This window comes from Mobula hypostoma, chromosome 7 (assembly GCF_963921235.1).
Source record: "Mobula hypostoma chromosome 7, sMobHyp1.1, whole genome shotgun sequence".
NCBI classification, from domain to species: domain Eukaryota; kingdom Metazoa; phylum Chordata; class Chondrichthyes; order Myliobatiformes; family Myliobatidae; genus Mobula; species Mobula hypostoma.
Genome location: NC_086103.1, coordinates 120,135,549 through 120,150,047, shown reverse-complemented (window position 1 = coordinate 120,150,047; position 14,499 = coordinate 120,135,549). Strand labels below are relative to the sequence as shown.

The 14,499-nt window shown below is 42.0% G+C and overlaps 1 protein-coding gene across 3 annotated transcripts in view; it reads right to left on the bottom strand.

Moving 5' to 3' along the window:
• LOC134349003 (NADPH oxidase 4) overlaps positions 1-14,499 on the bottom strand; it is a 149,394-nt gene that overhangs the window by 37,637 nt on the left and 97,258 nt on the right. For all 3 annotated transcript variants that reach the window (XM_063052837.1, XM_063052838.1, XM_063052839.1), the window contains 2 exons: positions 12,985-13,045; positions 10,406-10,487 (listed from right to left, as the gene is read on the bottom strand). In XM_063052837.1, the coding sequence (XP_062908907.1) occupies positions 10,406-10,487; positions 12,985-13,045 (143 nt within the window). The remainder of the gene's footprint in view (positions 1-10,405; positions 10,488-12,984; positions 13,046-14,499) is intronic.

Here is a 14,499-nt window from a genome sequence, read left to right as displayed (position 1 = left end):
TGAGGGCGGATGTCCAGCAAATGGTGGAGATGCAAGTGAGGGCAGCATCAGTGTTGGAGGAAGGGAAACCTTGTTCTTTGGAGGAGGAGGACATCTCTGATGCTCTGGAAATAAAAGCTTCATTCTGGGGACACATGCAGCAGAGACGAAGGAATTGAGAAAAGGGAATGGCATTTTTTTTTTACAGAAGACAGGGAGGGAAGAGGTATAATCACGATGGGTTTATAAAAAAGTATTGATAGATAGTTTGTCCCCAGAGATGGAGACAGAGAGATCGAGAAAGAGGAGAAAGGTATCAGAAATGGACCAAGTGAATGTAAAGGCAGGGAGGAAGTTGGAAACAAATCTGATGAAAGTGATGAGCTCAGCATGGCTGCATGAAGCAGCACCAATGTAGTCATCAATGTAGCGCAGGAAGAATTGGGGAGCATTGCCAGTGAAAGCTTGGAAAAAAGACTGTTCCACATAGCCAATGAAAAGGCAGGCATAGCTGGGGCCCAAGTGCGTGCCCATAGCTACTCCTTGGGTTTGGAGAAAGTGGAAGGAGCCAAAGGAGAAATTGTTGAGTGTGAGGACCAGTTCTGCAAGACAGAAGAGAATGGTGGTGAAGAGGAAATGGTCGGATCTGGTGTTGAGAAAGAAGCAGAGAGCTATAAGGCTTTCTTAAATGGGGCACAAGAGTGTTTAGGAACTAGACATCCATGGTCAGGGAATTTATATTTATTGAGGAGATTGAGCGCATGTGAAATATTGCGGATGTAGGTGGGAAGGGAGTGAACCAAGCATCACTACTTCTACCCATTCTCTTCCTCTCTCACCTCCATTTTCAGCCCAAACAGCCCTTCCATGTGAGCCAACAATTCCCCTGCAAATCTGCTGAGTTATCTATTGTATTCAGTGCTCCCAGTATGGTCTCCTCTACATTGGTGACACCCAACTTTAAAGCTCTATCCACAAAAAGCAGGATTTCCCGGTAGACCATCATTTTAACTCCAATCTCCATTCCCATTCCAACATGTTGGTCCAAGGCTCCCTCTACTGCTATGATGAGGCCACTCTCAGGATTAAAGGCTACTCCATCTGGGTAGCCTCCAATTGCAGGATCATTGATTTCTCTTCCTGTTACTTACCTCTCCCCCTTCCCTCTTCTTCAATTCCACACTCTGGCTCCCCTCTTATCTCATTTCTTCTTCACACCTGCCTTTTGCCTCCCCCGGTGTCCCTCCTCCTTCCCTTTCTCCCACAGTCCACTCTCCTCTCCTCTAAGACTTCTTCTTCTCCAGCCTTTTTTGCACTTATCACCTCCCAGCTTTTTAACATCATCCCCTTCCTCCACCTACCCGGCTTCACCTATCATATTCTAGCTCGCACTCCTCCTCCTCCCGGCACTTTCTTATTCTGTCTTCTTCCTCCTTCCTTTTCAGGTCTTATTGACTGTTTATGCATTTCCATAGAAGCTGTCTTACCTGCTGAGTTCCTCCAGCATTTTGTATGTGTTACTGATGTGTCTGATTATTACCAGAACGACTCTTAATCTTCCATTCTCCCTCCTTGCTGATCACATCTGGCTAGAGAACTGTGTCTTATCCCACTTTTGCATTGAAATTTCCTTGGGGGAATCAGATTGTCTCCCTCTGGGATACAGACCCAACTCCAAAGTCCACTTTGTTCTCATATGCAGCTTTCAATGTTGGGGAGTATGCATTTATATTGGTAATATGCCATCATGCATCAGCAGAAACATCGTGAATGGACTACATCTCAATTGAATAAACAAGCTCTCTTGAGTACCTGGTATACCTAAAACTAGTCCTAAAACTTGAGGGAGAACATCTTCAGCCATGAATCCCACAAGCACATCCTCGACTTCTGGGAAAGCACAATATACTAAAGGATCTCAGATATGCTGTAACCATGAGTAACTTCAAAATTCAGTTTTGTAAATCTCTGCTGTCTGTCACAGGGAAAGTCATTCACCACTTGCTCCCACTGGCCAAATAGCTACTACACATAATTTAGTGTGGATTCCTTCCACCTAGAGGCACTGTAGATAGGAAATTCACGATGTAACAAATTCAAGATAAATGCAGCAAGCAGCATCAACCACCACAATAAACCCTTTCCTATCTCACTTAAATCTTCCATTTTGATGAGTGAGGGACTGTAAAGCACCCTCCTAAAATTTGAATGCCCACAGCAATTATCTCCATCTTTCATTTGCTTCACAACAGTATGTAAGCCATGGCTATAATTAAAGATTCCTCAAAAGACTTATCCCAGTGCAGACTGAGATCATTCAAGGGGGCATCATAGCTTTATCAATATTTTCAACCTTTACTGCTGCAATGCTGCATCTCACCAATGTTTGCAGTGCAGCGTTACTGATCAATGTGACTAATGGTAAGCTGCTCAGCCACCTGTAAAATCACCTTCAACAAAGCAACAAGATTATCTCAACTTTAGTCATTGTTATACATATTCAGCATGTGAAACCACATATATTCAAAAGCCAAATTCGAAGCCACTGTCAGTTTGTTCACAAAAGCCTTATACTCCACTGCTAATCCACAATAAAGGTTCACATGCAGGCCCTGGAAACTGTGAACTGCTTTCCCCATCTCAAGATTCTAATCATAGCAATGTTGGCATTCAAGATAAAGGTCACCATCACCTTGATTCCTCTAGCCAACTGAGGAAATGGACATTGAAAATAAAAACCTCAAAGCAGGACATTTTTTTTCATATAGGCATCCATTAGTCTCATGAGACCATGGATTTGCACCTTGGAAGGTTTCCAGGGCGCAGGCCTGGGCAAGGTTGTATGGAAGACCAGCAGTTGCCCATGCTGCAAATCTCCCCTCTCCATGCCACTGATGTTGTCCAAAGGAAGGACATTAGGACCCATAAAGCTTGGCACCAGTGTCGTCGCAGAGCAATGTGTGGTTAAGTGCCTTGCTCAAGGTCAAGGCTCGAACTAGCGACCTTCAAATCACTAGACGAACACCTTAACCACTTAGCCACGCGCCAACTAAAGCAGGACAAATCAATATCTATTGGCAAAGGAATCCCTGCCTTTTGGATTACTTACATCAGGCACTAGTAACACAAGCACAAAATGCTGAAGGAACTCAGCAAATCAGGCTTCATCTAAGGAAGGGAATAAACAATTGATATTTCAGGCCAAGATCCTTCATTAGAACCAGAAAGGAGTTCAGGGGAAGCAGAAGTCAAAATAAGGACCAAAATAAGGAGGGGGCTGGAGGGCGAGTACAAGCTGGCAGGTGATAGTTTTATTGTCATCTGACTGTTCACACATACAACCAAATTAAACAATGTCCCTCAGCACCACAGTGCACCCACAAAACATATCATACACATGAACCAAAATATTACCATAAATAAGTTGATAAATATAATTCAAAATGCATGTAGCGTGCAGCACAGGAAAACAGTTAATAGCTTGCTGTCCTAGTGACAAGACCTCGGTGGTGGCAGGGTTTTCAAAAGTTTCATGGCATGAGGGAAGTACCTTAATGAGGGCCTTGACCTTATCATGCTCTGGAGGTTTGGGTGTCTCAATAGAGAGCTATGTTGGCTGGAGTCAGGGCTTCATGCTTTGGTTCTTGCTAGGGTCACCCACGCCAAAAAGGTCAAAAAAGTAGAGGCCACACAAGAGTGGTCCACCAGTCCTCCAGGTTTGGGGGCTCAGCTCAAAGCTACCGATCCTAACTGGTAAAATAAAATTATTACAGAGACAGCAATGAAGAATCGTTCTACTGAACAGCTAAGTGCAACGGTATTCCTGAGACTCCACCTAGGACTTACAAGACAGACAGTAATAAAAACTGAGAGGAAGCTATTGACTAGATTACACTGCCAGAGATGAAGGGCCCTTATTGCTGCCCTGAACACCAGCATTGTAATGGACAGTAATTAAGTACTGAATGAGGGAAGAAGATTTTTACTGTCCTCTGCAGGGTCTTGCAGTCTGATGCCTTGCATCTTCCACACCACACAATGATGCAGCCAGACAGGACACTTTCAATGGTGCTCCTGTAGAAAGTCAGAGAGTCTTGTACACCTCAGTCTCCTCGGGAAGTGCAGATGTTGCTGTGCCTTCTTGATTAGTGAGGGGATGTTGTGGAACCAGGTTAGACCGTACATTCTGTGCACATGAAGGAAGTTTGTGTTCTTCACTCTCCCCACAGCAGAACCATTGATGTGCAATGGAGGGTGGTCGACCTGTGTCTTCCATAGTCATCTCTTTTGCCTTGAAAACATTGAGACTCAGGTTGTTGCTCTCGCACCATTTGACAAGACACTCTACCTCCTCACTGTATTCAAACTCATCATTGTTGCTGATGAGGCCAACCACTGTAGTATCATCAGCGAACTTGATGATATGGTTAGAGTTGAATCTGGCTGTGCATTCGAGGCTATGGTACAATCTGTGAACCAGTGCGATCGGTAAGTGAACTGGAAAGAGTCCAATGTAGCTGGAAGATGAGATGCTATACGATCCACTACCAGCCGTTCGAAGCACTTCGTGATTGTTGAAGTCAGAGCCACTGGGTGGTAATCATTCAGATCAGTTACTGTAGCTCTCTTGAGCACCAGAATAATGGTGGCCGCCTTGAGGCTTGCAGGACATTGGACTTTTTCAGGATGATATTAAGGACGTCCGTTAAGACCTCTGTTAGCTGGGCTGCACACCCTCAGCACCTGCCCAGACATGTAGCTTTGCAGCATTTACCCTAGTTAATAGCCTCCTCATCTGAGCTGCGGTCAGACAGCGTGCCCATTCCTCAGGAGGAGAGGGAGCTTTCCTAGATGTCATATCATTCAATGGCACTCAGCCTATCAGGAACGGAGGCATCATTGTTGTTGACGTGCAGTATGGACTTCGAATCAGTTGAGATTTGTATATCCTGCACATAGGCCATCTGCCCCTGGGGTCAAAGGATGCCTGTGGATTTGCTGTGCGTTCTCATGATTTTCCACCCTGATGGCACAGGAGAGTGTGGTTCTTCCTCACCTGAAGAGTCATCCTGTCCTCTATTCTGAAAGCTTCAATCCCAAAGCAGTGCACCAACGTCTGCAGTCGGCCAGCCATGGTTTCTGGCTTGCCCTGGCAGTGTTGTGTTTAATTACAGTAACATCCTCAATTCAGTTTCCTATGTAGCCAGTCAGCCATCCTGCACATTCATCAATGTTGACGTGATGATTGTAGGTAGCCATCTCCATGAATGTGCTGTAGTTCGTGCTTTCAAAGCAGTTCTGCAGCACTGAGGTCTTGCTTTCCCTGTAAACAGGTTTGATTCATTTAACCAATGGTCTGTATGCAGGGATTAGCAAAGTGGATATGTGATCTGAATATCCAAGGTGAGGGTGGGAGGTGGCCTTCTAGGCTCCACGAACATTAGTATAACTAGGCCTTCTCTCCTCTGGTTGAGAAGTTGACAAGCTGGTAGAACTTTGGCAGGACTGTTCTTAAATTAGCATGATTGAAGTCACCATCGGGTGAGTGGTTTCAAGACAGCAGATGACGCTGTAGAGCTCCTGCAGCAATAGGATGGGAGTGGGGGGAGGGAGGGTGCGGTAGGCTGTAAACTTCAATAATCACAACGGCAGTTAACTCCCTCAGTGAATAGAATGGCTTGCACTTTGCCCTCAACAATGCTATCTGCAGTGAGCAGTAGGCCAGTACTACTGAGGCATTTACACACCTGTCCTTACTAATGTAGACACACAAACCTACTCCACGGCTCTTGCCTGAAATCACAGCATTTCCATCTGCCTGAAGGGAGGTTAGGCCTTCTAGCTGGTCGGCCAAGTCTAGAAAGGTGTCCTGGAGTCATGTTTTTGTCAGGATGAATCTTTCATCTTCCACTGGTTGAGGAGCAGATGCAGGTACTTCATCTTATTCTCTGGCGATCAGACATTAGCAAGTAGAATCATTGGGAGCATGGGCCTGCAGCGATCTGCTTTAGATCTCACTTGAATACTGGCACGCTTATTACGCTTCTGCGCTTCAGCACACTGCTGCAGAAGACTGCGGCACGGAGCACGGACCTGCTCCTCGTGTTTGTCAGTACCTGCACAGCCCCTTTGTTGTTCCACTTGCTAGTGACAAAGACTTGCAGATCTTGTGTTCCTTCTGAACAGCAGCGTTTTCAGTCATAGAAAAGACAAACAGGATAAGAAATTTCACCATTAAACGGAGCCAGCGTGCCACCATCTTGTGACATCAGGCAAGGGGGTAGGTGGGTGGGGGAGTGAGGATGGAATTAGAAAATGAGAGGTCATTGATAGAAGAGGTAAAGGGCTGAAGAAGATGAAATCTAATGAAAGACAGGATAGTGGACCATGAAAGAAAAGGAAGGAAGAGGGAAACCCAAAGGAGGTGAGGAGGAGAAGGGGTGAGAGGGGAACTAGAATGGGAGTGGAGAGAAAGAAAATAGGAAGGGGGAGTAATTAGAGGTAGCTGGAGAAATTGATGTCAATGCCATCAGGTTGGAGGCTACCCAGACCATTTAAGAAGTGTTGCTTCTGCAACCTGAGGTTAGCCTCATTGTTGCAGTAGCGGAGGCAATGGACCAACATGTCAGAATGGGAACAGGAAATCAAACTGAAGTGGTTGCAGGTGAAGTGTGGCCTCATCTGGAAGGACTGTCTGGGGCCCTGATTGCTGGTGAGGGAGGAGGTGTAGGGGCAGGTATAGCACTTGTCATGTTTGCAGGGAAAATGCCAGGAAAGCGATCAGTCAGGAGGGAATGGATGGACAAGGGAGTCATGTAGAGAGCAGAGATACATGGAGGATGGGGTGGGAGCAAACGATGTGCTCACTGGCAAGATCCTGTTGAAAATGGCAGAAGATTTGGAGAATGATGTGGTGGATGTTGAGGCTCGTGTGATGGTAGGTAAGAACAAAGGGAAATCTATCCCTGTTATAACAGAGGACATCTTAGATGTTCTGGAATGGAGAGCCTCATCCTAAGAACAGATGTGCCAAAGATGGAAGAACTGAGAGACAGAAATTTTACAAATGACAGGATGAGAAGAAGTATAGTAAATGTAGCAGTGTCAGTAGGTTCGCAAAATGTATCACTAGATAGTCTGTCTCCAGAGATGGAGACTGAGAGATCGAGAAAGAGAAGAGAGTGCTAGAGATCGACAAGTAACTCTGAGGGCAGGGTGGAAGTTGGAGGCAAAGTTGATGAAATTCACAAGCTCATTATGGGTGCAAGAAACAGCACCAATACAGTCGTCAATGTAGCAGAGAACACACACCAATGCTGCCTCTGTAAAATCCTCCAAATCCACTGGAAGGAAAGTTAGCATCCTCTCACAAGCCTACATTGACACCACAGAGCTCTTAACACACTTGGGTGACTCCTTTGCTAAGGTCACTTCATTTACATACCCCACATCAGCCTCCCAAGATACAACTCTATAAAAGATGATAAAGAAATGATGGGAAGATGTCAAAGTATCTTTGAAAAATTCAATGTCCCTACTGACCTTTGGGAATTCATGAACCACGTCTATTCGAAGTCGAGAAGGAGCTCTCAGCTTGGCACTGAATATTTTGAGTCCATTCTCTGAGAGCACACAGAATTTCAGCATAAATGACAGAATATTTGTACCATTTCACAAATTACCTACATATCCTTCCTATCACAAACTGAGGTGATAAGGGGGAGGGGGGAAAACCCAAGAGGATGGGCAAGGGGTATAGTAAGAGGGACTACCCCTTGCCCAACCTCTGGGTTTCCCCCCTCCCCCTTTTCTTTCTCTCTAGGCCTCCTGTCCCATGATCCTCTCGTATTCCTTTTGCCAATCAGCTGTCCAGCTCTTGGCTCCATCCCTCCTCCTCCTGTCTTCTCCTATCATTTCGGATCTCCCCCTCCCCCTCCCACTTTCAAATCTCTTACTATCTCTTCCTTCATTTAATCCTGACAAAGGGTCTCGGATCGAAATGTCGACTGTACCTCTTCCTAGAGATGCTGCCTGGTCTGCTGCGTTCACCAGCAACTTTGTTGTGTGTTGCATGAAACAAACTTACTGGAATTAAAGCAAACGAGAGACACAAGAGACTACAGAAGCTGGAATCTGGAGAAAATAACCAATAAGAAATATTTTGGCCAGACCACACATACTTAGAATTTATTAATTACTTATACATATTGACATCAAAAGAAGAATAGGGATGGCAAAAGACACCTTTACGAGCATGAAGAGTATACTGACCAATAAACTAGGCATGACAACCCGCTTCAGAGTACTGAAATGTTACGTTTATCCAGTTATGTTACATGGCTCAGAATGTTGGACAGTATCTAGTAACATGAGGAAACAAATCAAAGCAGCAGAGATGTGGATTTTGAGGAGGATGCAAAGAATATCATGGAGGAAACGAGAATCTAACAAGGATGTCATGAACAGAGCAAGCAGAAAAAGAGAAATAATGTATGAGATCATGAAAAGGCAACGTAACTTCATTGGACATGTGATTAGGAAAGAGAAGTTAGAATGCACGGTAATTATGGGAAAGATTAAGCAAGAGGAAGGCAAAGACAAATGATGATGGAGACAGCAGCCAGAAAACTGGAAATGAATACCAATGAATTGATCCACTTGACCTGAAACAGGAGTGTGTGGGCCATGGCAGTCAAAGCTCAAACTGGGCATGGCACCTGATGATGATGATGATGATGATACATACTGAAAAATGGTTTTGGAAACCCAACCTACCTGCACCTGTAAATGACATTGCCAACATTATGTTCTTTCAGGTGCATGTTAAACTCTACCTGCCTATTCTTCAGGTGAAAGAATAAAAGAAGAACGTTTTCTATCACACAGATATTGAATTAAAACATGATCCAGACTTGATCTATGGCCAACAAGAAATCAAACTCTGTTCAAGTACTTATTATGTTTTCCATGCCCTGCTCAACCCAGTTAATGTTAATAATAGAGCAATATCAGATAGGTTATTCATTATGTAAAACAATCTGATTTAGTTAAGGTGCTGAACAGGGTGAAGTACAGGCCACCAAAGAACCTGGATATTTTTCAGAATATACAAATTATTTGTCATGCCCTTTGTGGACGACCCATCACCCAGGTCATGCCTTGTTACCATCGGGAAGAAGGTAATGATCTTGAAGGAACACACTCAACGATTCCTGAATAGATTCTTCCCCTCTGTCATCCAATTTCTGAATGGGCATTAAACTCGTGAACACTACCTCACTACCAACTACAGAAATGCACATAGTTTGTTTTTACAATAATTATTTAACTTGATTGAAACTCCAACTAACATTACATGAAAAGATCCAGAATATAATCAATTACGATAGGCTAGCTTTAGTGGAAATGGTAGCAGTTCCTTAAGTATCTAGGAATAGTAATCATGAGTTTGTGAGGAACAGGTCATGCCACATGAGCCTGATTGACTTATTTGAGGAAGTAACAAAACATTTGATGAAGGCAGAGTTGTGGATGCAGTGTATCTGGATTTTCGTAAGGCATTCGACGAGGCTCCTCATGGCAGGATAATTCAGAAAGTCAAAAGGCATGCGATCCAGGGAAACTTAACTGCATGGATTTAGATTTGGCTTGCCCACAGAAAGCAGAGGCTGTTAGTAGATGGAGTGTATTCTGCCTGGAGGTCAGAAACTAGTGGTGTTTCACAGGGATTTGTTCTGGTGCCCCTGCTCTTTGTGACTTCTATACATGAGGAAGTGGAAGGGTGGGTTGGTAGGTTTGCAGATGATACAAAGACTGATGGTGTTGTGGATAGTGTAGAGGGTTGTCATAAGTTACAATGGGATATTGACAGGATACAGAGCTGGGCTCGGAAGTGACAACTGGTGTTCAATCCAGAAACGTGTGAAGTTTCAGAAAACTTCAGAGAGGGTGCAGAGGATATTTACCAGGACGCTGCCTGGATTAGACAGTATGCAGAAAAGTTCAGCAAACTTGTTTTTTTTTCTTTGGAGTGAGGGACAATAAAAGGTGACTTGATAGAAATGTATAAGAATATAAGAGGTACAAGATGGTAAAACGAAAGAGTGGATAGCCAATGCCTTTTTTCCCAGGGTGGCAATAGCTGATAAAAGACGGTATAATTTTAAGGTGATTGGAGGAAAATATAGGGGGATGTCAGAGGTGTGTTCTTTTACAGTCTGTTAGTGCAGGAATGCACAGCCAGGGCGGTGGTAGAGGCAGATATATTAGAAGCAATTAAGAGACTTTTAGATAGGCACATGGATGAAATGAAATAAGGGAAGGGTTAGATTTATCTGTTATTTAATAAGCATGCATAATATTAAAATGATTAAAAACAAGATTATCTTTAGTGATAGAAGGAAGAATAACATTTACACAGACTTACTTTGGGTAATTTCTCTGTTGCAGAATGGGTAGGATCTCTGCATCCATATTTGTTTCAGACAGCAGCAGTTCTCTAAATCTTTCTGCAAAAAAAGATTTTACAAATCCATAACATTTCATTACATCTGTGTTATTGTTCCTGATAACTGAACTAATTCATTGCAATATAATGCACAGCAATCAATAATTTTCCTTCATTCTTCCATGTATGTAAAGTCTATCAACAAAGTTCCATTTTCCTTCATGGGTTTCTGGCAATATTTTGCTTTTCAGTCATTAGCCAGTTGCTGAAAAGCATGGCATTAATGAAATATCTGGGTTCTTTTGAATAATGTACTGTGTGAATTCAAATATGACACAGTTGATACCATTGTCATCCCTAGAACAGATACTTACTTACTTGCCACTCAAAAAGCAAGTACAAAAGTAACTTGCATATAAAACTAGGTTTGATGGAGTGTACAGAAAGGCAAAGGAAATCAGCTGCACCTTGTTAATATGTTTGCAGCAACTATCCATCCGGGTTAACCTGTTGAGTTTTGCAGTTCAGTGGTTACCAGCCCACCATTCCATTATCCAGTGACATAAATACACTGGATTCTTGTTAATTGGACCTTCAGTCCAATCAGGACCGCCGTTTATTTGGGATAACTCTTAAAGAACAAAAACTAATCAAGAAAATAACTGGGATTCCCTTTGTTTGTTTGGAAAACTATGCTGCTTACTTGGGTCAGGAGAGTTTCCAACTGGTGTCAGTCACATGCACTTCTGTGGCCATTAGACACTACACCGTGCTTCGAGCAAACAGCTTTTAAAATAGTGCCATATGTGTGTACTTGTGTTCAAAATGCAATGATTTTTGTCACTGATTGTTGGTGAGAAATAAGCAGTAAGACAATTCCTGAACTGTTTTGCTCACTGTGGTTTCAAGCATTCAGGCTTTGAAATGCCAGAAACACACTGGAGTAAAAATAAAATGATTGCACTACTTCAACAAGTTAGAAATTATGATGAATTTGAAGGTTTGACAATCATCTTGAATGTTACAATACAAATGAAGATTTAGAGGATGCAATCATAGAAAGCATTAAATGAAGGCAGCCCATTATCAGCACTAGAAGTCTGGTCTGCACTGATTTTGTTCATTTATAGCCAGTCAAAAGAATGCAGCAGTGTACATTGGATAGATTCTTCTGGTGATAATTATTTGGAACTAATACCGAGTTTAAAGTATTGTAGCAATATTTGTAGTGTTGTAATTTGTTCTAGATTTCCTTTAAATACATAATTTGTTACTCACTTGAATGGTAGTTTGCCTTTTTTATAGCTTTTTTTTTTACTATTTCCATGAAACTTCAACTAATTGGGACAGCCTCTTAATTGGACCAAAATGTACTTGTCCCAATGTGTCCGAATCATCCGGAATCCATCACAGTTGGAATGTATGGGGACCGGGTAAACTGCATAGCAATAATTATTCAAGTGGGTAATTTCAAGTGTCAAAAGCTTCAATCACACAGGAATATATTATTGAAACTATTGAAAAATATTTAACTGCAGGAACTTACTTTTTACATACCTTAAATTTTGAATGAAATGATGTAGAATTAAGCATATAAACAATCCATGCAGCCCACTGCTTAGCGCCCATTTCATCTTGCCTTTTGCAAATTAAATTTTTTTACTTTAAGAAACTACTAGATTAGATTTGCTTATTAATCATGTGTACATTAAAATATACAGTGAAATGCATTGTTTGCATTAACAATCAGGATGTGCTGGGGCCGCCTGCAATTGTCGTAATACATTCTGGCACCAACAAAAGCATGCCCACGATGTTCAGCTGACAAAATATAGTCAACATACAATTGCTCATCTATTAACAGATACTTTTGGAAAATTAGTTATTTGATATCTTCTGTCCACAGTAAATGAAAGTCAAGATAACACTGATGTTGGAAATCTGAAATTAAAGCACTCAGCAAGGCAGGCAACATCTATGGAAAGAAATCCCAATAGCCTCTCTAGTCCAAGAATATTCATCAGAACTGGGAACGAGTGGAAGCAATTTAATTTTCAGCAAGAGAGAAGTGGGAGAGGGGGTGATAAGAAAAGAAGTGCATTTCTGATTGGGTGAGACCTAATTAATTAACAGAGTATTATCTTTTGTCTAGCCCAGCAGGCCAGATTATATTAATGGAAAAAGCACTAAACCAAAGATCATAAGTGAATGATTACAGAAAGGGCCAGTTTTAATACAATCAAAAAGAAATAGAGTTATTTTAACTCAGACTACGTAACGGCTAGATATGATGGTGCAACTAACTCCAACACAAGTTTGAGGAACAACACTTCATCTTCTTACTGGGCACATTGCAGCATTCTGTCTTTAACCTGAAATTCTCCAAGTTTATTCACTCCAACTTTCTCTTAAGAGAAACGGAAATGATTTAGCATTAATTTTACTGCCGAGAATTCCAGGAAAAAAGGAAGGAATGAATCAAAGTTGTGTAGTTTGGCTAGTGATAAGACTAAGTAAACATTAAAATTAGTGAATTTAATTGTAAATTTTGGACTTACTTGTCCAATCTCCAAGAACACGGAGGTGAATGCCAAATGTTCTTCTGTTTTCTGCAGGGCTCTAGGAAATAAATCATAGCTCAATGTTGTAACACATTCTGTATTATTTCACTATACAAGATAAACACTGAATTAATTTGGAAAAACTATCATTGGGAAATTTCAGATGTTTGCAAGATTTCTCCAATTGCTGCTCAACAGATCTTTGAAGAAATCCTCCACCGGCTCCACACTCAGTCACAAAACAATATATGTGGACGGCAGCTCAAGGAAAGGTCAAATATTCCCGATATCAGCTTTCTTCCTTACATCAAAATTAAAACACATGAATATATCCACAGGGTAATCAGCAACTTCCAACTTCAGGAAAGGAAGTGAGAAAGTATGAAAGGGGAACCCAGCATTGGCTACAAAAGGAAAACACATGTTGTGGCTAAACCTTGGCAAATGATTCTCCAATAAATGTACATTAGCATTTGTCATTGCTCACATATCCAATTTGATTTTCAGCCATCACAATTCAACAGTTAATAAAAGCACATTTCGTTATTAGAAACCTCCAAATCTATAGGAGGCTGATAATTAAGAGAATAATGGCTAAAGTTCCCACATGTCCTGAGTAGTCCCTTGGTTATCATATCTGTTTCCTTTGAGTTGGGATAGAAGTGTACATGAAATAATGCAAAGAGAACATACAGTCAAAATGCAATACTAGCAATAAAACTGTAAAATAACTATCCCCAAATAACAATTTCATTCCATCCGAAGATTTCCTCCACTGAGGGTACTGTAACTTCATGGAATGGCATCATCTTGAGTTATGTAAAACCCTGTTTCAAAGAAGGAAACAAACAAAAAAATGGTTTTATCACAAGCTCATTTAAATCAAAATTGTGACCACAATATCTGATATCACATTGTACCTTCTGCTTTTCCTGCTTGCAACAGCCAGTGATAGTGTGAATGTTGTTTAACACTTTACCCATCAGAATCTAGCAAACATCTGTCCTCTTATTGCAGGTAGTGCATTGCAGTAGTGAAACAAGAATCATGGAACTTTTGTTTCAGCTTCATATCCTGTGTCAACCACATGCAATCCACCTTTCACAGTTTGAACTATGTTTTCTGGATTATTACAAAACTATGCACACATGCCTGACTCCATCCTTCCAAGAGTTCAGCAAAATCAGCAGCATTGTCACTGTTCCATCGTTCACCACACACATCTCTGGAAGATCACATAAAGCAAAGATCATTCTCCACTTTGAAATCATCATTTGAGCATGGAGGGTGGAGCTTAAGATGATGGCAGCTAACAGCGACTCTTTTGCTTGCATCTTCGGAAACAGCTCTATTTCTATCTTTAACATCCCTTTTTTCCCCTTTTCAAGGTTCTTTTGAAGACCCTGACCTGGACTTCAGTTCTTTGCGGGAATGGTACCAGCTCTCAGGGCTTCACGGCCGGCTGCTTTTCGATATGCCAAGGACGCAGCCTGGAAGACTAGCGCACCTTCA